We start from the raw sequence: 25,767 nt of genomic DNA, 5'->3' as shown, positions 1-25,767 counted from the left end.
TCTCTCGATAGAAACATGGAATGTACGATCGCTGTATAGGGCCGGACATTTGACGACAGTGATATCGAGTCTTGAGCGGTATCAATTGAATATAGCTGCGATTCAAGAAACTAGATGGCCAGGGCAAGGAAACCTAAAAACAAATAATTGGACCTACTTTTACAGTGGTGGACTGGGGCATCAAGCAGGAGTGGGCTTCATCGTGAATGACAAACTCCTACCTAACGTAAAACGCTTTGAAGCAATTAACGACAGAATATGCTATCTAGAATTAAAATGTAAATGGTACAATCTAGTCATAATCAATGGTTAGGCCCCTACCGAGGACAAAAATGAGGAAATTAAGAATGAATTCTATGAAAGACTGGATACTATATGTGACCTACTACCAAACAACAAAGTAAAAATAATACTTGGAGATTTTAATGCTAAGATTGGTAAAGATCCCCTTCTTCAGTCCGACAATAGGGAAAAATAGCTTACATACAAACTCAAATGACAATGGTTCAAGACTGGTAAATTTTGCTATGGCACGAAATATGGTAATAAGTAGCACTATCTTCCCTCATAAAAACATCCATAAGCAAACGTGGGTTTCGCCTGATGGACGAACGAGAAACCAGATAGACCACGTAGCAGTAGATGGTAGAATTAAAAGATGTATAATGGATGTACGTAGCATGAGAGGTAGTAGCGGAATATCAGACCATTTCATTGTGAAAACAAAAGTCAGATTTAGAATATCTATAAAATGGAAAGAACAAAAATCACCAGTCAAAAAGCTAAACATTGAACATCTAAAGAATTCTCAGACAACAGAAATATACAAAAATAGGTTAAATGATGCACTGCGAGCAGTAGAAGAGGAGAGCAATATAGATGATATGTGGGAAAAAACAGAGAAGTCAGTGAAGAAAATAGCAGAGGAAGTTCTAGGATTTCAAGGGAAACGATCAATAAATAAATGGTTTAACGAAGAATGCAAAACTGCAATGGCAAAAAGAGACAAAGCAAGAACAATAATGTTAAGAGATCCAAGTGAAGCCAATAAACGAGAATTAGCACTAAAACAAAGAGAAGCAAAACAGATAATTAGAAAAACAAAAGAATGTGGGAAAAAGCCAGATAGAAACCATCGAAAACAGCTACAAAAATAATACAAAACTATTCTTCGGAAAGGCAAACGAGATTAAAAATGGATTTAAACCAAGATCAAAAATAATGAAAGATGACGAGGGAAATTTAATTACCGTTAGAGAAGAAGTAACAAAAGAATTCAAAAAGGTTTTTAAAAAAATGCTGAATGTTTCAACTCTAACAGAAACAAACGATAATGATGTTGCCACAGTAGAACAATACTTAGAAGAACCCTCATTAGAAGAGGTTGAAATGGCGGTCGAAATGCTTAAGGGAGGAAAGGCACCTGGAGAAGACTCAATAATGTCGGAACTTTTAAAGCAAGGTGGAAGTACTGTAATGCTACGCCTAAAACAACTGATAAACAAAGTATGGAAAGAAGAAACAATACCAAAACCATGGCGGGTCTCAGTACTGTGCCCAATATATAAAAAAGGAGATGTAATGGACTGCAAAAACTATAGAGGTATATCCCTACTTAACACATCGTATAAAGTTCTCTCGAACATAATTCTAAATAGACTAAAACCATATGCTAAAGAGATAATAGGAGACTACCAAGCAGGTTTCATAGCTGGAAAATCCACCACTGATCAAATACATATTATCAAGCAAATAACTGAGAAGAGTCACGAGTTTGATAAAGATGTGTACCTATTATTTGTTGACTTTAAACAAGCCTACGACTCGATAATAAGAAGTACGCTGTGGAACGAAATGATCCAACTAGGAATCCCAGCTAAGCTCGTCAGAATGGTGAAAACATGTATGGTAGACTCAAGGTGCAAAGTGAAGTTCAACTCAACAATATCAGAGGAATTTACAATAAATACTGGGGTAAGACAGGGGGATGCTTTGTCTCCGGTCTTATTTAACATCGCCTAGGAATCGGTAATTAGAAGAATAATGCAAAACAAACCACAAGGTTTGAATATAGGACAAGAAAAACAGATAACATTAGCCGCTTATGCAGATGATGTAGTCGTAATAGCAGAGACAGAGGACAGCCTAAAGAGAACAACCGAAATGTTGAGTGAGGAAGCGGGAAAGATTGGGCTTATTATTAATGATAATAAAATCAAATTTATGATCATATCTAGGAGAGAACATCCACAAAGTGCTATAACAATAAAAGACATGTCATTTGAAAGAGTTTGGAACTTTAAGTACTTAGAAGTAGACATAAATTCACAGGCAGATAGCCACGCAGAAATACACAGGAGAATCTCAGCTGGCAACAAATGCTACTACTCATTATTCCAATTATTTAAATCCAAAAAACTATCAAGAAGAACGAAAATAAGACTTTATAAGACCCTCGTTAGACCAATAGTACTATACGCCTGTGGAGCATGGGCATCTACCAAATCAGACGAAAACAAATTAATGATCTTCGAAAGAAAAATTTTACGTAGAATATTTGGTACAAAAAGAAATGAAGAAGGTATCTATGAAATAAGATCAAATAGAGAACTGAACGCTTTATATAACGAACCCAATATAGTTGCCACACTCAAGAGCCGAAGAATAAGATGGGCCGGACACGTATGGAGAGCAAAAGACCAACTTCTATGGACCATCACGAAATGGAAACCGAACAAAAGTAGACCAAGAGGAAGGCCTAGACAACGTTGGGAGGACCGAGTTAAGGAAGACATTAGGATGCTGGGAGTCATAAATGGAGAGGAACTGGCAAAACATAGAGAATCATGGAGGGAGATAGTGGAAGCGGCAATGGGCCTAAATGGCCTAGAGTAAACCAAAAAAAAAAAAAAAAAAATGTTACTTTTGATAATTTCGAACCAGTCATTTGTAATATTTTACACTAACAGTTATCAACCTAACAATGTTTCTAATCTCTCAATGGATATAGAATAAATACAAAATTCTAATTCAAAACTGAATTAGACAAAACAAAACTGTATTCTAATTCTAACCGGGGCATAGGCAGCTCTCGCCACCCACTAGCTACGGCCCTGGATAACAATCAACTGAACTGGACACTAAACAAATAATCTTTTATTCTATATCAACTATCATCTTTATTGGCATCCGGTCGATATCTAGCGGGTTATACGGTCGATACAGGTTTATAGTATTATTTATACTTATTATTTACACGAAAATTATAACGAGATATGAGAGGTAGTTTGCAGATAGCATATTGCTGGAAGTATAACGTCCTTTTAATATATTTTTATTTCGATAGGTTGAAATATGTATCCATAGTTTTTAATTTTAAATTTGGAAAATTTGTCAAAATATGCAAAATAAGCATAAACATTTTAAAATATGCACTCTCCTGCAAATTCTATCAAATATGCAAAAATATGCACATTCAAATTTTAGATCTGATATGATGGCACCAAGAAACGAATTTATTTTTCACTCTGCTATATTTAAAAATTATTATCTACTATTAACTGAAATTAGTCTCTTTAAAAGGTAACCAGAAATTTATTTTAAAACATGGGATATAACATATAAAAATTTTTTACTATAATACTACATATCATTTTTTTAAAATTTAAACATTTAATAGTTAATAAATAAACTTTGTAATTTATATTCTTTTTTATTGTACCTAATGTAAATTAATAAACAAATTAATAAATATTAATAAATGAATAAATTATCTTGTATCTTATATGTATCTCAGCTACCTATATCTCGTATCTAGTATCTTTAAAAATATCGAAGTATCTTGTATCTTGTATTAAGATACTTTTTTTTTAGGTATCTTGCCCAGCCCTGGATGTTACCAGGGGTGTATTTAGATAGGGGCCATGGGTCCTGTTGCCCAGAGCGGCACATTTTTAAAGATTTAGATGGGCGGACAATTTTTATTTTGTACTTTACACACAAATACAACTTACGCAAATGATTTAGATTTATCTAAATGATTGTGTACAAATTTTAGGCCATATAAAAAATATTGAAGTTAAGCTTACAACAATACAGATGTTACAGTTTATAAGAGAACACAATTTTACTAGTGTTTATCCTTATGCTGGAGTAGCTTTACGTATTTTGTTGTGTACACCATCTACAAATTATAGTGCAGAGCGTTCTTTTCCCACACTAAAAAGAATAAAAAACTATTTTCGCTCTAAAATGGCACAAGATCGGTGCTTGGCTTTAGTGGTATCAACAATTGAAACTGAAATAATCACTTTATTATATTTTGAAAAAATAATTAATGATTTTGCTAGTTCTGAATCAAGGAAGAAAAATATTTAAATTTTGTATTTATATTGTATATCTAGCAGTTAATATAGGTTTTAATAAATAATATTAATTAGTAACAATATTTTTTTTTGGCTGGAAGGGGGGGGGGGATATGTGTTGCCCTTACCCTGAAATTCTCAGCGGCAAATTATTTTGCCGCCCTCAAGTTCACGAGGTATTGAAATTATAACGTTTTTTTTTCAAATCCACTCAAATATTCTTGTGTACGTTTGTGGGAAACAAATTTTGGTCCCGACAAATGAAAACCGTAAATGTTGATGTTCTATAACTACACTGCGCACTAAATCGAGTCGTATCGCGTACGTGAAAAATATGCAGAATCCGGAAGGGCCACCGTTCACGTTGAACATGACCGTAAATAATTAATGGTAATGTGGTTTTGCACTCACTTTGGCGCGATTTTCTTCCATTTTCGGTAGTACGTAGGGGACGATTTCGTCTTCATCGTCACCGAACGTACTGACTTGTTCTGTCGTCACGCGGACACTCGTCGCCGAGTCGACCACGTCGCACATCAGTGCAGAATGCGCCTGCTCGCTAGCTACTTCGATGACGTTGGACGCGACTTCACCGGTGGACGAGTAAATCTGCGTACACGTGTCAACGAATATTGCGCAGAAATCGCCGCACGCGAAGTCGCGTTTGGCCACTCGTGTGCCAACAGTGATGACGGGGTCCGTTTGCGAACCGCATTCCGTAAAGGATACGGGACTGGTAGCCGTTCAACCACCGATGTCATCGCGAACCAGAGGGCCATCTCGTGGTTCTTCCGGTCCTGTGCAGCAACCAAGATGCGCGAAACCCCGACGGGCTAAAGCGGGAAAAGTACGAGCGAGATGATACGTTAAGAAAACCCCAACGGAGATCGAAAGGTGTCGTAGCGCAAATAGAACCTCGACCATACGCACCTTGATCCTCTGTTAACCAGATCAGGAACCGTGGCCATCCGCAGATTAAACAGAAGGTAATCAACTGCAATCGCTCGTCGTTCCTGTCCGTCTCCTGAGTAGGACTACTACGGCGATCGGAACTGAAAAACACATAAATATCATGCATTTCAAGCGCAGAGGCTCTATCGATCGAACGTCAGACGCAAACACTTCTCGACTGAGCAGAAAAATCGTTGTTACCCGTTCGCGGCGTTTTATTGCCGTATCGTATGACGTGTTATGGTACTGTCGTATAGATCCGTTTACCTAATAGTCAATCCCATTTTCTTGAGATGAGTTAATGTAGTTGATAGATTGATAAGTTTACACTTGAGATACCTTGACGCAAAATCGTTCTGCTGTTACGCAAGGCAATGTCGAATGTTATCGTAATCATTTATTCAACAATTATAATAAAGTTGCAATATATTTGCCAGGTAACGTTTAAAGTAGGTTACGTAATCCATATCGTAAATGGCCAGTGCAGAAAAAATACACAACTTGAAATCAAATTTATTAGTTAAATAATTATAAATAAAATGTTATTCTTTCTGCATATAATACTAATGTATCTATGGAATCTCGTAATCGAAATCACAAAGATATACTAGATGTATTTGTAAAACAGGATGCAAAATTAATAGATGTACTTGTAAGAAAATTAATATTTTATAAAATTCAAATTGACACGGTATAATAATACCGTTTATGTGAATATAAATAGTTATGTATAATTATTATGAACCTAATTTTAATATTTCGCTAAACAAAATATCTACATTACATATCAGTATTAAATATTAATAATATTAGGTAATTTCCTATTCATAGTTGTAAATGTGCCAACAAAATATTCGATTTTTACAACATCTCCTATGTTGTCAATTAATGCCTAGGCATTGATGATATTATCTATTAATATTAATCGTTTAAAATATTAGCTAAGCATTTTTGTTATTACCTAATTTACATATTTTACGATAACATATATGACATATATATACCTATTCAGTATATATTAAATATTAATTGTTGGGTATTATTTTATTTCAACTATTTTGCACGGTGCCCCGCAATTTGTAGCGCCGGTCCTGACTAAACACAATTTCTGGGGATCGAGATTCATCACCACTAAAGAGCGTGATTTGTTCGAATCTACCAACAAAATGAAAGCACAATCTATCTCAACTAGAAAATCTACTAACTGGCCTACTGACCGAAAAAAATTACCTGATCTAATTGATTTCTATATAATGAAAAGAGTTTCATCAAATCATACAGAAGTAGAAGGTCTCATAGAACTACGTCAGATCACATCTCCGTGCTTCTTTCATTAAGCTTCAATGTAATAGTAAAACAAAAAAAAAACTCCACAGCAAATAAATTATCAAATTGGGATCTATTCAGAAGTACTCTCGAAAAACGATAACTCTTTTCACTCGACTAAAATCAATATTCGACATTGAAACTACGATAGAAAAATTGCCCAACGACATTATTAATGCGGCAGAAATAACAACTCCGATGGTTGGAAGTGATAGTTGCCAGATTACCTATCCACTAGAAATCTAAACTTACGGATCGATCCATAAACGATCCAAAATGTTTTAAGATCGGACCGACAGTACGGTCCACGATCTACTTTATTAATTAAATATTATTTAATTACTGATCCGGTCCGGTCTAAAAATAATATGAAGCCGTCGTTCGGTCCAATTTTGGTCTTTGATTAACGTTTAAGTGCGGTTCGAATCGACTAATGTCCCCTGGTAAAATTTGAAGTCCGGTATAGTTCTTAAAATAACGGACCGTGCAGAGCACTAGTTACAGCTATTGCCTCTTTAGATATTTATATTTTCCACGAAATTAAGACGATATTTAATTTGTTTTTATAAAACGATGGAAAAGGACCTCCTCCCATAACAAATTTAAAACTTCCTTTTCATATAAGTGTTCTCCCATATTAATTATTAATTTGTATAATACTCGTAGGTTATATAAATGAATATTAATTTTGGTTATTAATTAGTTTAATTAATTTTAATGGCAAAGGTATTTTTATTTTATATAGGTAGGTATATACATATTATTTTACACATTGGGCTGTGGATACCACCCTATGTGTCTCTTACCCAGTACCCACCCACCACATAATTCACTATGGCAGTCGCCATACTTGAATATAGGGATCGGCGCCACTGCCTATGGTATCTTTCGAGGTGTATGATACGCGAAACTGGAAACACAAAATCATTGTGAACGAGACAACACAAGCAATGTTTGTAAACTTGTATTACCTATCTATTATATAAAATTATATAATGATATTTTTTTACAACTATAGGAGAAAAATTCAACCCAAAAGAAGGGTTATAAGGCTGCCTATCCTATCACCCTATATGTACAACTATATTAAGAAGGTCTTGCCGCTTCAGTAAGATTACCAACTATAACCAAATATAATCAAAGGAAAATTTGAATGAAAAAAAAAAAAGATCTGTTAGGAAAAAGGAAAGCAGTTGGAAATAATTTGGTTAAAATGGCAGATGAGATTCTGTATCGTGTGGAAAATAATAGAGACAGCTTGAAAGATAGGTGGGGAAATAGGTCCTATATGGTGGCAGGTAAATACCACGATCAGACGTCTAAAATATTAAATCTAAATTACGGTTGCTTTGGGATTACAAGGGTAATATATTTGTGCCGAGTAACAAAACTGTGTACTAGAAAAGACCAATTTAATTGCCAGGCGTTACGGAGAAGCTTACGATGAATAGGAAGGAGATTGGAAGTAAGAATTTTATAAATAGATAGATGTGTGAATTATAGTGTGAAAAGCAAAATAGTCAGCTCGTTCATTGTCGGCTATACCGATGTTTTGAACCCATAGAAAATTAAAAATTTTATCAATGAGGCTTGGACGAAACATTAGAGATTTAATGATGAGAATTAAGCGAGACATAGAATAATTGAACAAGTCTTAGGAAATAGCGGAGAAGCATGATTTTGAGTCAGAAATAATGAGAAAGTTTTTGGAATCGTGGGTAAAGATGAACTGAAAAGCGTTTATTAATGGATCACATTCAGTGGTAAAGAATAGAACGAGTAAATTTAGTTTTTAGAAAAATACATATTCAGAGTAGGAATAAAAAAGGAGAGCCAGTTAAGCTAGCCAAAACAGAACCATCAATGAATACTAAAAGAAAGCTTTGGAAGTTGAATAACATAAAATCGTTTAACAAGGAATCAACAAAAGAATTAAAGAGGCGAGATAATGCATTAGGAAAGTAATCAAGGAAGTTGGGAGGAACGGTAACTTTGAGGATATGAATTAATGCAAGGTACGGGTGTCGTAAAATTGCAACCGAAATTTTAAAAGGTAAATTTCTGAGGTGAAAGCTGAAAAGAAGTAAGCGACGAAGGCTAAGATAGGAATTCTAAGAAATTTTAATGGACAGTATTTTTTTTTTTTAATAGTATTCAAAAAATATTAATTAGGTGAAGATATGTATTTTAGCAGAAATTTTCCAACAAAACCTCAACTTCTTAGTTTGATTGAGAGACAAGCATATCTCTCCTCTTAACTAGCTAGAGGAGATAAGTGCAAGAAATCGATGTAGATAAGATACTAAAATTAAATTAATTTTTTTCCGTTGAGTGAGAGAAGCGATGCGAAAATAAATGATCCGTAGTCAGTTTTAGCTCTGATGACTTCGTTAAAGATTTTATGATGACAAGATTGATGTTACCCTCAACTAGAGCCAGCTGTAGCTGTGAGAAAATTGGATCAATGAGAGATTACATGTTTGAGAAAATTGAAATGTAGAACCCATCTATTCAGGGTTGAGTTTAAAGTCGAGGTAAGCGATCAAGGATGAAGATGGTATAATTTGATAATTAAATAAGATATGAGAATGAATTTATATTTTCCTGCGAGTGAAAATCATTACTGACTCTTTATTAGAACAATAGTGGAGGTTGCGGCAAAGAGTTTGGATGAGAGTGTAATGAAGGTGTTGGTGTAAACAATTTGTTAGAAAGAAATACAACTACATCGTCCGTATAAAGAACAACTTTGAAATTCTGAGAGATTAAAGAGAGCTATATGAGGGACATATTACATTAAATTACAGAGAAAAGCTCCCTTGAAGAAGGTCTCTTTATGTTAGACTATATAAGAAGAAACTGGAAGGAGAAATGATTGTTGAGGAAACAGTGAAAGATAAAATTACATATAGAATTTAGTATGTGTAGAGAAATGAGGAGGAAAACCAAGGTGGGGATATGTACTAAATCAAAAACGCCTTTAATATCTATGAATGATGAACTTAGGAATTCTTTATTGCAAAAGAACTTATAAACCAGGCCAACGAAGGACAACAGACATTCCATGGTCCCATACCGCGTCGGAATACAAATAGGTTATTAGGGACAAAGTTGTATTTTTATAGAAACCAATCTAGATAAGTTTTGATTATACTCATATATTCCACAATTTTACAAATATCAAAAGATAATGCGATAGGCTTATAAGCAGAAGAACACTATTGAACTTAAAGATAGGAATTACATGATACTGGTTCCAAGAATCTTGGATCGTATCAGATTAAAATTAATATCAGTATTAAGAAGAAATGTAACTACAAATTTAAATGCGAAACAAAGTAGACTTGTAAAGTAAGAACTTTATAATTGTCAAGAATCGGGTGATTTCAATCATTCTGAGGTGAATTTACTCAGAAAAAATATAGGTACACGAAGCTTAAGGATAAGAAGAAAATAATATTTAGATAATGTTCGATACATTATAAGAAAATGTAATGGATTTAAATTTGACAGGGACATAAAAAAATATTTTTATGAGATCAGTCCAAGTTCGATAGGAAAAATTAGAGTAACCTTCTTTGTTTTTAAATTTGATGTATTCTAATATTGTAATTATTTTTAGTATCTGAAAATAAGGTGAGCCTCATTTTTTAAACTCAATCGTTCCCTCAATTCCCAGGTAAAATAAAGTTATGAACCCTAACGTGTTACTGGTCTACCATCAATAAAACGACAACTAACAACTAATGAAGAATACGTAGTATGTCCAATAAATACGTATATACATAATATGTTTAATAATAACCATAATTAGATAAAAACGACAGTGAATATTGTTTTAAAATTTGTAAATCCTACATAATAATAATATTATTATATTAAATTATTTACAAAAATATATATTTCAAGTTATATAAAAATTATAAATATTTTAGTTTCCTTTTTTTTAATGCAGTTATTTAAAAAAAAAAAATAAAAAAAATATTTAATAAAAAAAAATTCAAAAGATTTGTTCAATTTTTGGACTAGAAAAATTGAAATTTTTTAGTGGAAGGTAAAAGAAGATAGTTTTTCATTAACCTATAGTCCTCTTAAAGACGTTTCTATATACTCATATAATATATGTATACATGTGTATTGTATATTATGTATTTATATATTATGTATACAAAAAATACCCTATGTTAAGTTTAGAAATATCAATCACATATTATTTATTGCTTAAGAGTTTGAAATATGAAATATTTATTTGTATGCATGAGTTAAAAATTATTTTCATTGAGTACTATAATTTGTAAATTCTAATATGATTAATTACGCTTTCAATTAATCTCAGTCTTAATTTTTTTCCAGTGTTATTCAAAAACATATTATTGTAAGTAATAATAATGGTGATACAATATTTACAAAAATAAAAATTAAAAAAAATCAAGTATAATAGAAACCATTTATTTTATCAGCTGAAACAACAAATTGGTAATTATAATTGACATTTGGTGGTTTTAATAGAAATTGGTACAATTGAAAATGGAAGAGATATTTGTTAAAATATATTTCCTTTTCAAATCATTATAAATGGATTCTATTATACTTAAATAAAAAATATTAGGAATATATTTGTGCCAAATTTGTTTTAAAATGTTATAAGTCTCATAATAACTTTATAGATCAGCGGTTCTCTAACTGTGGTACGCGAAAGACTACATGGTGGTACACGAAAGGCCATATGGTGGTAGAATGGAAATTAAAAATTCAATATTTAACTCATATATTAATTTAAAAACACTAATAAATTTGTATAAATAAATAAATAATTATTTTATTTTAGTATTTTACTGCCTTTTTGTTTAAAATAAATATATTTAACTATGTAAAGTTTATATGGTTTTATTTTTTATCATTAATGGTACGTGACTGATTGATAATATACTTAAGTGGTACGAGAAAAAAAAAAGTTTGAGAACCATTGTTATAGATAATCAAAAACTAACAGTCATAATTTTAACAATATTTATAATTTCATGAATTGTAAATTTTTGGTAAAAATATTATAACAAAAATAAAACAAATTAAAACAAAAAAATATAAATATTTAATTTAATGAATTAATAAATAACAGAAAAGTTAATTTTTACAATAAAATATTTTAAATTAATTTAACTAATTAAATCTGAGACACTATTTTTATACTTAGAAATAATATGATATTTAAGCAGTCTTTGTTTATTAGATGCAGAATTTTGAAATTGGTAAAAACAGCAGATGTTGGATAATAGACTTTCATTTAATGCCAAATCAGGATATCTCTGTATAGCGTCCTCCAATAATGATATTGCATTATTTAGTTGGCCTTCATAAAATAAACAAGTAGCCATATTGTTCAACACCTGTAATAAATGCACCAATATGTTATTGCTATTAAATAATAAATTAATTAAAGCAGTAGATAAATTTTAGTCACCATAACATTATTGGAATTCAATACATAAGCATTTTCAAAATGTTTGTATGCTTCTTTATAATTATTTTGAGCAATGGCTAATAATGCAGCATCTATTAATTCACGGTAATCAGCTTTATTTTCACTATTTGTTTCTCTATAGATATAGAAAAAAATTAACATAAAACAAAGTGAATTTATTTAGTATATTTACTGAATTTGTGGTTTTAATCGAGATGATTTAAGGAAGTATCCATGAGCTTTTAGATCACCAACTTGCAAAAAAATACGGCCCATTGCTGATAAAAGAGAACGAGAATGATCTGTAGTATACTTCAATCTTGGAGTTTCAATAAGGTCTTTTAATAATTGAATTGCGAGTTTGAAATCCTAAAAATAAAAATTTAAAAGATTAAAATTAATTTTAATTTTTAATGAGATTTAAAATTATAATCGACCTTTTGATTTAATGCACAATTAATACATGAATGTATTACTCTAGCTTCTCTTGTGTACCACAATACTTTTGTTGTGTTTCGATCTTGGACTGTTAATTCTACATTTCGACCATCTTCAGCCAGACCATTATCTAAATTTTTAATGATCTAAATGAAAAAAAATATTCATTAATAATATCAAAAATAAATACTACCATTAGGGATTATAATACATACTTTTCTAACACCGATAAGCACTTCAAATAGTTTTTTATAAACATTAGTTGATGGTGTTACATACTGAGGAAGTTCGGCCAGTAAAAGTCTAAAGCCAAATGGTACAAGCGAACCATACTTATTACCATACAGTTCTTTATACCATTGCATATAGAGATCTGGGTGATCTAAATCATCCCAAGCCAAGGCTTCTTTGCTGGCTATTTTCCATGCACAGATTTTCACCAACAATGAAAATCTAGTAAACCATAACTAAAACACAAGAATTGATTAAATTTATCAATACAACACACTCAATATCAATTCTTAAGAACACTATTATGAATGGGTATTACCTGAAGGGAATGTTTTGTGTGTTTACTAGCATAGCCCATTTGTCCAGGACCTTGACCATACATTGCCAACAATCTAGTTGTCAAATTTAATGCTTCAGAATAGTTTCCATCTTCAATTAACAATTTCAAACCTCGCTCATCTTGAGTTACTTCTTCCGTAGTTTTACTTTTAAACGCAGCTGCCTCATTTTCACCAAGGTATGATACAAGAGCTTCATATGTTTTATTCGTCTATAAAAAAAAAACCTTATAACTGAACATTATTATACACAATATATACTGTGGTGTTCCTATTAATTTGCTGATTGTATACTGCACTGATGAGTGTTTGAATATGGAAATTGTTATGATTTAAACAGTAGTAGTAGTAGTGGAAAAGGGTTTGTAAATATTAACAAAAAATTGAAACATAAATTTTTATTTTTTACAGAAATTAAAATTATTTAAATACATTGATACCATTGAAATACACAATAATGTCAATAATTATTTCATAGTAATACAGTGATCGTCTCAGAAAAAATTGAACGTCTAAGATAAAATAATGCCAAAATTAAAATTTGTAGAACTTATTACATTTAATTACATTTAATACTTCTATTTGAAATGCTTGAGATATGAGAGTATACACAGTATACCCGTGAACTTTCAAAATAATGTTGTTGGCGTGTATGTAGAATACCCGAAGGGGATACTACTGAATATACAAATATAATATATATATAAATATATTATTGTTATACAGTAAAATTTATCTATAAAGTCATTAATCTTGGTCCTATTTACTTCTTCAATTAAATTTAAGACAGTGTGTATGAATATAAACTATTATTATATTAATATTTATATACACATACAAAATTAACATTTTCAACTCCTGGCATTGTTAACATGTCTCTGGGTAATGTATGATTCATTTGTGAAGCTTTTTCAAGAATATTTTTTGTTTTAGTAGATGGTATCCAAGCAAATCGTCTTCTCTCGTCTTCTGTCGGAATAGAAGATAGTTCCAACTCATGACTGAATATATTCAAAGGATCAATACGATCATTTCCAGTGTTTAAAAACGAAACTGTAAAATGTAAATATCATTGTTATAATACTTTAAAACAAAAAAATATAAAATCAACACATTAAAATTCAATAATTTATTCCAAAATATAATATACTTTTATGAAATTTGATTATTATCTATACATTGTATTATTAGTGTATTAAGTGAGATATTAAGTACCATTATAAATAATAAAATACAAATTATACAAAGGACCATCACTTTATATCAAAACTCAAATGAAAAATATTTAAATTTATGTATATTCCCAGTAAAATTATACAAAACAATCAACAGAAAATTATGGTAAGTCATAAGATTAACAACTTAGAAGTAACTTTTGTAATGGCTGATTACATCGGTACAAATATAAAATGTAAGCTGACCTTCTCGGATTTCAAATCCAGGACTATTAGTATGGCCATTGTCAGAAGATTTGATTATATCAAATATGTCTGTCTTTTTAGTTTCTATTTGCTGAAATATACGACAAACAGCTGGCTCTTCTCGTTTAGTGTCAGTTGCAGCGTGTGATGATATATCGTCAAACAAGTTAGAAGATGGTGATGGATCTTTAAAGTACTCATTAATCGCAGGTCGTAGTTCAGGTGTTTTCCTATCCATATTTCGGTAAAAAATAAACTATTAAATTTTTAAAATTCACAGTGACATTTTTAAAAAATTATCAACTTCTTATCAAATATCCAAATTAAATTATCAATACCTAATACCTAATTTTCTAAATAAAACAGCTGACAAAATCCCGTTACTTTTATTTTTAATACATTAAATTGTATAATGTATATACAATTATTTTTTATCAATCAAGTGGTTCAATTTTTTTTTTTTTTTATTCTTTTTTTCTTAGAATGTAGTATTTGTGTTTTTTGTGTATGTGGACAAAAATGTGAGCGCTCCTGATTAAAGTACAAAAGATTACTTTTACATTCTAATTACCTACATTTTAAAACATAATTAATTATTTATTGTAACATTGCGTCTTCTATATAGTTAAATATTTTATATTAAAATAAATTTCGATATTCGATTCTGTGTACCTGCGATTTTTTTCCTCTATAGGTAATTATAGATTGGTGTTATAACAATTGTACATAAGCATATCTACATCGTATTTATGGGTATGAATTTTAATTATTTATCTTGTGTTGAAACAGAATAAAATGGAGATAAGTATAATGCCATCAAAATGTTTGAATTTAGTAATGGACGAGTCGCACACCAATTCTAATAGTAATAAAAAAATTATGAACACAACCATGCCTACTGTTTCATCATTGTCAAAATCAGTAAAACGAGCATTAGAGTCTGGAACTACAATAATTCCTATTTATTCAAATTCCAAGTGAGGACATTCAAATATAAAATCATGTTTAGTATATTGATTTCCTTCACATATAAATGTAAATATTTTCGATTTCAGACAAGTCAAGTTAGAAAACGGAAATTATGGACGTATGGGCAAAGGTGCAATAAATAACTTTCCAATTAAACTGCCTGCCACTCTGTTAGCTGAGTGTACTGTAGAAATTTCAAATTTACCTAAAAATAATTTTTTGTAAGTATAGTTTTCTTTACATTTATTTAAATATCGACACATTTTTCTATTTATCTTTATCAAGTTTCGATAAAAAATAAATAATTTTCTTTCTAGTTACAAACCAGTTCCAATGCTTACAGATAAAATATTAGTTAGAGAATAATATTTCTGTGATTGATTTTAATTCTAATTTGACTATTTTTCTAATTTTACCCAAAGTAAGTTAAAACTAACTCATTATAAGAGTGATAAAATTTCTTTTTTCTTATTAATAAGTGATTTTTATTTTATTTTTAATGTTTAAATATTTAATTTATGTAAATATATTAATTATTAATGTTTTAAATTGTCTTATTTTTTCCATATAGGTTATTTTAGTTAACTAAATGTAAATAGTCTAAACATGTAACCAAAATTATTCAAATTTTTAGAATTTTAAAATATTTAATAATTTATAAAACATTAATTGGATTTTTCATTAATTTATCAATCAGTACAAAAATAATATTTTTCAATGTTCCATTAATTACTTACATAAGAAATGTATTGTTATACTACAAATAAGTTTCATCATTAGTTCAGAACCTAATAATAAATATGAAATTGTTATAGGCTATAAAAGAATAAATTTGAAATACCATTATTAAGAATTATATTTTTATAGTTTTTTTTTTTTTGTACTCTTTTAATAAATTTTTCATTTGTATTTTTTTCTGCAGACAACATAATGAAAAGAGCTTAACTATTACAAAGAGTAACTTAAAGAACTGTCAAAACAAAATTGCAGTTGAGAAACAGGTAAAATATTGTATAATACTATGTGGAGATCTGGAGATGTGCCTTTTCAAATTCTTGTACACATTATTGTTTTGTTGAATGATTGTATATATTTATAAATATTTTTTTTTCTACTTTAACAGTGAAATAAATTTGCAAACATTGTAAAAACTTTAATAAGAATAACATTAGGTTATGTTGTAATATCAGCTTTGTATTTGTATTTTATTTTGTGATATAGCTGAAAGCTACAGAAAAAGAAGTAACAGAAATAGATATTCGTGATATGATGACAAGTGTTGAAGCCGTTTACTCTGATGATGAAGATACTCCAAAACCTATAGAACCTGATTTGGAAATTCAACAATCAGAAAATCTTTTTCCATTTTCATGTGAATATTGTCCAAATAAATTTAGTAACCGTGGTGCTCTCTGGCAACATACTGTTGCCTCTCATTCTATTGAAAAAACATGCGAATGTAATTTGTGTGGACGTAAATTTTACCGTAATTGCAGTCTTGCATTACATATGAAAAGCCATTCAGATGAATATAACTGTGCATGTTCTATTTGTGGCCGTGAATTCAATCGATTTACATTATTACAACGACATGCAAAGCTTCATTCGGAGGTAGCACAATACAAGTGCACAGCGTGTAATAAGTCATTTGAAGATCTTAACACATTACAGTTACATGCCGTTGAACATAAAGACAAATTGGCATGTGAACGGTGTGATGCTGTATTTACTACTAAGGAATCATTGGACATACACTCAGAAGCAATGCATGGTGAACAACGAGAAGATGTCATACAAGACAGAATGCATGGTGGTGAAAAATCATATGCATGCCGTTTTTGTGGTAAAACTTATGGGGCCAAAGCTATTGTTAAGAAACATGAGCTCATTCACACTGGTGAACGATTAAAATGTGACGAGTGTGGTATTGAGTTTACACAGAAATCATCACTAATGCGTCATACTAAACGTATTCATCCTACTGCCAACACACCATAGATAAATAAAATAAGTGCCTTAAAATTCCAATATATATAAAAATTAGATTTTATAAATGGTAATATATATATTACATAATATATATTTTATTTATTTGCAGAACTTATAAAAATATTTATGATTAAATATTATTTTACTATAGAGCAACATTGACAATTCCACCGTGAATATGTTTAACTTAACTATTTTTATTAAAGGAATGATAAATTTATATCTTCAAATTAAGAACTGAATTCTACTTATTTAAAATACTTGATACATTTTACTTTAAATTATGTTTACTCATAAATGACTGCATTAATTGTATCCTCTATTTTATAAATATTCTTAAGTATATAAATACTCGCGTTTACACTAATTAAAACTACTTAAGTGATTTTCTATAAGACTTGATAAAACTGCCTGTCCATGACTGTTGTTACGTTTTGAAATTAAGTATGAACACATTTTTATTTTTACTCTAATTGATGGTTAGTTATAAGTTTTTAAAGAAATTTAATCTTTTAATATCCAGGGTAATCTATTACTGTGATATGTAAAGACAGGTGCTAGAATTGGGTATTCTAGATAAGTTGTATGTGTTATAAATATATGAATACCCAATCCATAATTTACATTTACAACAATTTTGATTTTTGTTTTTTCTTCTGTGATAATTTTAGAAACTGAGATTTTTAGGTGTATAAATATTTTATTGTTAGTCCCAAAGTCTGTTTGAAAGTGCAATTTATTTTATTTCATTTGGTTATAATTGAATACAATTTTATTTAGATTTAACTATTTTTAATTAGATTTAGTTCCCTCATAATTTTAATTTATGGTAAGTTCAAATCAATTTTAAATTGATTATCACAATCTTAATTTTATTATTTGTTAATATTTGTTGCTCTATACTTATGGTAGTAATTTATCACATTATTATAATTATGAAAAATATATTCTTGTCATAATTAAATACTAAATTTAAATTTATTTACATTACATTACTTATGACAATGCATTTGAAATAGATTTAACTACTTGGTAAATACTTAACTGTTATTTTGAATTGTAAATATAAGATATATCCATAATACATCATAATAAAGCCATTGTTAAATAGATAATATTAATAATTGTATATCTATTTAAAATGTAAGGATGTTCTATTTACTCAACCTCAGTAAATTTGCCTCTTTAAAACTTGATTAATGTTGATACATATTTTCTACTATGGCCAATTAATTTTATAAATTTGTATATGTTAATTTATGATTATTATTATTTATACATAGTTTAAAATGTTGATGATAAGAATTCTATTTTATACTTGTAAATTATTGTATTCTGAAGTGCAAAAGTTGTTATTTATCAAATTATCTAAGTATGGGTTTTGTTATATTATTAAATCTAATATATACTTTAGTTAAATTGTTTAATATAAGGATATTATTAATATACTACCTAATACCTATGTATTTAATTACAACATACTGATCAATGTACATGTATTAACTTAAAACAAAATTATCGAAGTACATAGGAGAAAATTTATTCAATGTTAGTTTTCTCTGAACATAAATGACTGAATAGGATAATAATGTAAACATTTAAACCGACTGTAAACTCATCCATTGATAGTAAATCTATAAAGGTTTACCAAAATGTCACCTAACATTTTCCATTGAACTGATATTGACAATATTTTCAATGTTCCAAATCATTAAGGACTGTTTTCCAAATATTAAAAATATTTTTAATTATATTTATAAAAAATATATTTAGTTCATTTATATTGTTAATAATTTGTAAGATTATTTGAATAACCGACAATTTCAAAGATATTAATCAACACTGTGATTATTTTATTATTTTTATTATTATTATTATTATTATTATTTATTAGGTGCAATTAAAGAGACAAGAACAAATTATATTTTAAGAATATTATTATTATATTGTACGCGTATTTACATGTAATCATTATTGTTTTATTTGTCTGAAATAAAATTAAAACTCTTCGATTTATTGAAAATTTACTTTATTTTTATTTTAATACGATAATATTCGTGAAAAAAAAAACCAATCATCAATTATTCTAGAACGAACCGGTTACCATCAGAATTCGAAAGTCGGTAAACGGCGATCACTGAACTGAACGGTTGCACTAGATGACGCAACGTCTCAGAATAGATTATGAGTCATGGAGTAATTTTTAAATTGATCCGGGTCCTACTTTTCGACAACGAACGGAAACAACGTTGTTTACCGTCCGACTCCCGGTCGTTCTCTCGCACTATATCCGTGACGTGAACAGCGCAGTTGGCTCGCCGGTCCGGTGAGCGCGCCAACGATTTAATTGTACTCGTTAAACTGTGAAAATATTCGTCTCTTAGGTGTGCTACACTGTTATATGGGTAGGTTATCAATTAGTGTTGCGAGAACTGTTGCCGCTCGTTATCGATTTTTGTCTACGTCCGCCGACCGATCAACATTATTGTTTACGCCGAGAACGACACTTCGACAGTTTTCAAACTTCATTAAGTTTTCATCGGAATCGATCGGTCAAAATGATGGAGGAGGATGTGATAACGCCACCGGAATTGCAAAGGTGCATCGTGTGTTACATACGCAACAACAACGTCTATGATGCCACTCTGTTCGAGTGAGTTACTATTATTCAAGCGATGTAGTTGAGCGAGAGATGCTTCGACAACGATGTGTGTAATAATATCCCAACCGCGACGGTTTTGGTTATCAACTGTAAACTTTTCTAGACTATAAGGCCCTCCTCACACGGGGATACTCAAAAGAAACTGCAATCGTCTAGGTACTAAGAGACTGGGTGACTAGGTAACTATAGTTGCCGGTTATCTTCACACACAGTATATTAAATTTTTGTTTCTACTTTTTTAAACTAGTATTGTCCTACTATTTCGACAGTACAGTTCAGTTAAACATTTATGCAACTATAAAAAATATGCAATTAATATGCATTTTCATTGAAATATACAAAAATACGTAAAAAAAATTAACCATAGAATCTATACATTATGAAACATCGACATTTATAATCAAAATTATTATTCTAGGTGAATTGTAGAAGAATATGCATTTGTATATAAATCCGAGCCCTAATCATAATAATATATTAAAATATACATTCAAATATATAAACAAATTATAATTAATTAAAAATAATAAATTCTTTATAGTCATGTACTCAGAACCAATTATTATTATATTATTTTGTTATACATATTATTATTATTATTATTATTGTGATAATACTTGATTATTCTCGGCCTTACCTGTGAGCTTAACTTTTGAGGCTACTTCACTCCAAGCTTTTTCCGTTATATTTGTTTTGGAGTTGCTTTTTAAGGTATAATTATATAGCTCGGGATACTTTTCTATTTGTTGCACAAATTTTATATTAAAATTTTGATCCATGTTATATTATTTTATTATGCACGAAATAAAAATTACCAAGCAACTCGATCAACCAAAGTAGCGAGGTGACCGGCATGTCTAGTCACCAGTTGACTAGTCGCATCAGTTTATCAGTCATGGCGACTTTAGTAGCGCCGTCTGAATGATGCCATTCAAACATACACGAGCAGTTGCCTAGTTTCCTAGTACCTAGGCGATTGCAGTTTCTTTTGAGTATCCCCGTGTGAGGAGGGCCTAAGAGTTGAACTCTGACCAGCCTGGACTGAATGTTACGACAATCGGACACTGCGAAACTCTTAAATTAAGAAGAGACGTTTTCTTTTTTTCTTTACCCAACATTTTGTATTATAATATTTAATACATTATGTCCTTAGACTATCTAAAGAGAACCAGTAATTAAAATCTTTCTGGTATCTGAAAACTTATCCCTTAGAAAGTTGATGTATCTTAGTATCCAATGGTGTAGTCATAGAGAAACTATTGTCTTCCAACATTATGGACCGTGTTTATGTGCATGTGTATGAAGTATGCTAGGGTACTACTTTTGGTATTTAAGTATTTTAAAACATTAGAATTAATTAAATGTTGATGAATAACGGGTGTTTGTCTCTTTTACTTAAGCGTAGTCTCCATGATTACACTAAATTTTTAGTGGTTATCATGAATGTTGTGAAAAAACCTCGTCTAACGCTGTAATTTTATATACTATATTTTAATGAATATTATTAAAACTATTTTAAAATGCTGTAAATGCATTTATTAATTTGATGGTGGTGGAGGGAATGAAGGATGAACTCTTTAATGTTTTCTTACCTAACCTGCCCAAAAACATGTTTAATCCTTCCCATTTAAAAAATCTGGCTATGCTACTGTGAGTATCCAAACATTTTTCCATCTAAAATCTATACAACTATTTAAAACTAGGTTAGGTAACGACATGGTTGTATTAATCAATAATGTTAACAGTTTATTTGTTTATGTTTTAGATTCCCTGACAATGTGGAAACTCGTAAATTGTGGCTGAATGCTTGCGGATTTAATGTTAACATGGAAATTAGTCCTGACTTTAGAATTTGTTCCAAACATTTTGAAAGGGATTGCTTTCAACAGGTTCCAAATCCAAATTTAGAACACCATAATATACGTTTGGTTTTAAAACCAAATGCAGTTCCTACTAAGTTTAATAGAATGAGGTAAGCACAGATCCCAATAGTTTAGCTTTAAAATTATTACAGTTAGTACAGTTTTGTTAATTATTTGTTTGGATTTTCAGTGCACATTCCCACATTTCTGGTAATTATGGTCCAAGTTGTAGTAGAGTTTCTTCTAGTTCTAGTAGAGTTTCTGGACCTAGTAGAAGTTCTTCTGGTCCTAGTGGAAATTCTGTTTCTGATGAAGTTTCTTCTAGTAACATTCCAAGTATGTTACATTTAAATTATTTTTTTTATAATCTAGTGTTTATTGGATTAAATGACAATACTTCTATTTAACTTTTTGCTACAACTCTTGCACATTTTTTTATAATATAAAATTATATTTAAATGAGTTTATCAGTCAAGCTAATAATGGTTTTGCTGTCTTGGTAAAAATGAATCCTAGTGAATACTGCATTGCTTTCATTTATTTCATATACAATTTAATATTAATTTTAACATGTTCAATTATTTATATTTACAGGTAATAATGACATAGAAAAAATAATCACCATTAAAAATGTGATTGAATCATCTAGAGTTCCTATAGTTTTTCACAATATGCTAAATGATTGGGAACCCTTTAAATGGGGTATAGATGATTGGAAAACGAAATTGTATCGCCATCCGATTCACTGTAGAAAAGGAAAAATAACATGTACAAAAGTAAATTTAAATATAAATAAAATAAAAAATTAACCATTTTAATGAAAAATAGTTTTATTCATATATTATTTATTAGGAACCTTTATGGGAACATCTTTGTACTAATGAAGATAGTACATTTATTGAATTAGATAAAACTTCTGAAACTATTGAGACTCATGGAAATTGGTTATATTTTGACTATAAATACATTGGAGAAAAAATTGATGCTGACATATTTAATGTTTGTTGTTTTTAATAATTATAAAACATAATTTGTTTAATACTTATCTTTTTATATTTAGTCTGTATCATGGGATGAATTAGGTTATGATATGAGTGCTGAAGAGTCAACTTTATGGATTGGAGGTACTGGAGCTCATACACCATGTCACCAAGACTTATATGGTATTAATTTAGTGGCTCAAGTTTTTGGAAAGTGAGTTGATTTTGGTTCATATTGTATATTACTTTTTATTTTTTAATAGGAATAACTATTAGAATAAGGTATGATAATATGGTTTTATAATAAATAAAAATGTTATAAAAAATAATACGTTTTGCTATTTTTCAATGAAAATAAAATATAATTGTCCATTTTATTCAATCGTAGAGTTTAAAATTGTAATTTCATAGAAAACGTTGGATTTTAATGCCACCTGAAATGGAAAAATATTTAGAACCCACTAGAATACCTTATGAAGAATCAAGTTGCTATAGCAAAATTAACTTTTCATGTCCGGAAAATATTAAAAGTAATTTTATTAATTGTAAATAATGTTATCATAATAACAATTTTATATGTTACAGAAATTGATAAAAATTGCAAATATGTATCTGTAATTTTATCACCTGGTGATGTTTTATTCGTTCCACATAAATGGTGGCATTATGTAGAAAATTTAACTACTGCTGTTAGTATTAATGCTTGGATACAGGTTCCGAAACTTGACAATGTGGCTAGATTAAAAGAGTCAGTGGTTCGTTTCATGGCAGGCAGTGTTTGTAGTGTGACACTTGATACTTTACACAAACAACTCTTAAATCCAAATGAAGTAATTTCTGAGTACTATTTATTTCAATAGTATAATAAAAAGTTAACTGATCAGTAGAAAAAATTGTAAAAATTGATTTTTCCTATACTTTTTTTTAGCCATACTCACGGTTTATGACTCTAGAATCATCTCTTTTGATTGACCGATGTATTAAAGAAGTGGTATATATAATATGGATATAGTTCAAAGTTTTTTTTTAGTTATTTTTGTAAATTATGTTATTTAGATTGAAAATGAAAAAGATACTACAGATGAACCAAAAATATTAGATCCAGCATTACTTCCAAAGATACTTCCAAATTTGAAATATGAAGCACTTATACCAGATCAACACTTGTATAGAGGAGAATTTGACACTGTCTACCACAGAATTCATCATTCATTAACACCTTTAAGTTCTATGAGTAATACAGATATTAGTTTTAAATTATTAGATGCTTTTTGTAGTGAAAATGTTGTAAATGAAATTGTTAAGAATCTACTTAAAAAAGATTAGAAGCTCCAATTTCTTCTGAGATTTTGTGTAATTATGTAAAAAAAAAACAGTCTTTATATGAAAATTAGTGATTTTATTAAATTAAATAATATATAAAAAATACTCTGATATTAATGCTCTTGCTAGCAGTTTTATAATTATACTTCTATATCTATTTGACTCATAATACTTTAGTCATACTAAAATATATATATATTGACTACGTTTGAAAATTGTAAGTCGTTTTTCAATTTTTAAATGTATTTAAAAGAAGAAAAAAAATTCAAAAACTAAAAAAAATTTACCTGTTTAAAGAACTGTTGATATCCACTTTACAAATTATATCATGTAGCTATAATATGAAACATTTGTTGCGCTTAATTTTACTACTCACATTTATCAATAGGTGAAAAATATCATTTTAAAACCAATAATATCTTTCTTTTTTTAAATATTAAAATATTTTCCATATTAAAAGTCTCTTTTGAATAAAATCTCTCAAAACCAAAAAAATTTTCTAGTTTTATATTTCATTCTAAATTTGTCTAAAATATATTTAACTGCAGTTTTTCTACTATTTTCAAAGATTATTTTTATTTCATTCAGTTAATTTATTTTTTTTCATATTATAATTTAAATATTCAAATTTGTATAGAATATATGGTATTACTTTTCCTATCAAGTGTGTATAAATGTTGTGAATTTTTTTAATTATGTGTGATTTAATTATTTTTTCTAATGACTTATTGTACAAATGTGTATGTATAGATTGTCCTACTTTTGTAAAAATTAAAAAAATGTGTACAGATTTTTTTATTTCTTTAATTTAAAAATGAATGTCTTCAAACTGAATGATTTTTTAGCCTTAAAAAAAATCTTGAGTATTTTACTGATGACAAGTGAGTTGGAGTCGAAAAGTTCTAACATTGCTTTTTTACTAATGTGTTTTGAATCCCAGTCTGATTATAGCTAAGAATTTTTCCATCAAAGAAAAGTTATTTAAAAGACATTTATGAAAAATACAAAGTTAGGTGACATAACAGAAATTATATTTTTTTTCTCCTCGTGTTGGATGATAACTTTAAACAGTTGCTTATAGAAATTAAATGTTATACATAGTTTACATAATTTGAAAACAATTTTTTTGTGATCGGTAATAAATTATAATGGGGAAAATATTTATTGTTTTATAGAACAACCAGTTTTATTATATAGAACACGAAATCTCTTTTAGGAGGATAAAACTGAAAGTGTAGAGTGAAGTATATTTCACATCAGTTGAACACGGTAACAAATTATCTCTCATTTTATATGGTTGTTAGCAAAACAATGAAAGCACACAATCTGTTTCCTCGCGTTGTTCTTTCTAAAAGAATGTAAAAATAAAAAAGGTTAAACTCATGTTTGGTAATGCAGTGTCGGTCTGGCCCACCCAGATACTTGGTGATTGTCGGAGACCCTAAGATTTAT

The 25,767-nt window shown here is 29.4% G+C and overlaps 3 protein-coding genes across 4 annotated transcripts; 2 read left to right on the top strand and 1 right to left on the bottom strand.

Annotated features, from left to right (window-relative positions):
- Positions 1-11,797: 11,797 nt before the first annotated feature.
- Positions 11,798-14,840, bottom strand: LOC112683180 (trafficking protein particle complex subunit 12). Its single transcript, XM_025554080.1, has 8 exons — positions 14,531-14,840; positions 13,948-14,162; positions 13,091-13,321; positions 12,756-13,007; positions 12,540-12,686; positions 12,296-12,471; positions 12,103-12,238; positions 11,798-12,028 (listed from the first exon to the last, which is right to left on the bottom strand). Exons 1-8 carry the CDS (start codon positions 14,766-14,768, stop codon positions 11,798-11,800), a joined length of 1,626 nt encoding a protein of 541 aa, XP_025409865.1. The 5' UTR covers positions 14,769-14,840.
- Positions 14,841-14,993: 153 nt separating this feature from the next.
- On the top strand, positions 14,994-17,565 carry LOC112683186 (zinc finger protein 701-like). 2 transcript variants are annotated; one of them, XM_025554090.1, is made up of 5 exons: positions 14,994-15,224; positions 15,320-15,507; positions 15,586-15,720; positions 16,422-16,500; positions 16,721-17,565. In XM_025554090.1, the coding sequence occupies exons 2-5, from the start codon at positions 15,326-15,328 to the stop codon at positions 17,495-17,497; spliced, it is 1,173 nt and encodes a 390-aa protein (XP_025409875.1). In that variant the 5' UTR covers positions 14,994-15,224; positions 15,320-15,325; the 3' UTR covers positions 17,498-17,565. The 2 variants fall into 2 exon arrangements, with proteins under 2 accessions (XP_025409875.1, XP_025409876.1); XM_025554091.1 differs by having other exon boundaries at positions 14,994-15,283; positions 15,366-15,507.
- A 2,257-nt stretch (positions 17,566-19,822) lies between these two features.
- On the top strand, positions 19,823-24,337 carry LOC112683187 (HSPB1-associated protein 1). The gene is made up of 10 exons (XM_025554093.1): positions 19,823-20,141; positions 21,916-22,122; positions 22,203-22,348; positions 22,607-22,788; positions 22,865-23,011; positions 23,073-23,206; positions 23,404-23,522; positions 23,578-23,822; positions 23,921-23,983; positions 24,049-24,337. Exons 1-10 carry the CDS (start codon positions 20,047-20,049, stop codon positions 24,316-24,318), a joined length of 1,608 nt encoding a protein of 535 aa, XP_025409878.1. The 5' UTR covers positions 19,823-20,046; the 3' UTR covers positions 24,319-24,337.
- The last annotated feature ends 1,430 nt before the right edge of the window (positions 24,338-25,767 follow it).

The sequence above is a fragment of the Sipha flava genome, unplaced genomic scaffold, assembly GCF_003268045.1.
Source record: "Sipha flava isolate LNK unplaced genomic scaffold, YSA_version1 221_pilon_pilon, whole genome shotgun sequence".
Taxonomy (NCBI): domain Eukaryota; kingdom Metazoa; phylum Arthropoda; class Insecta; order Hemiptera; family Aphididae; genus Sipha; species Sipha flava.
Note: the sequence above shows the minus strand (reverse complement) of the source record. Positions and strands in the feature narration are given on the sequence as shown.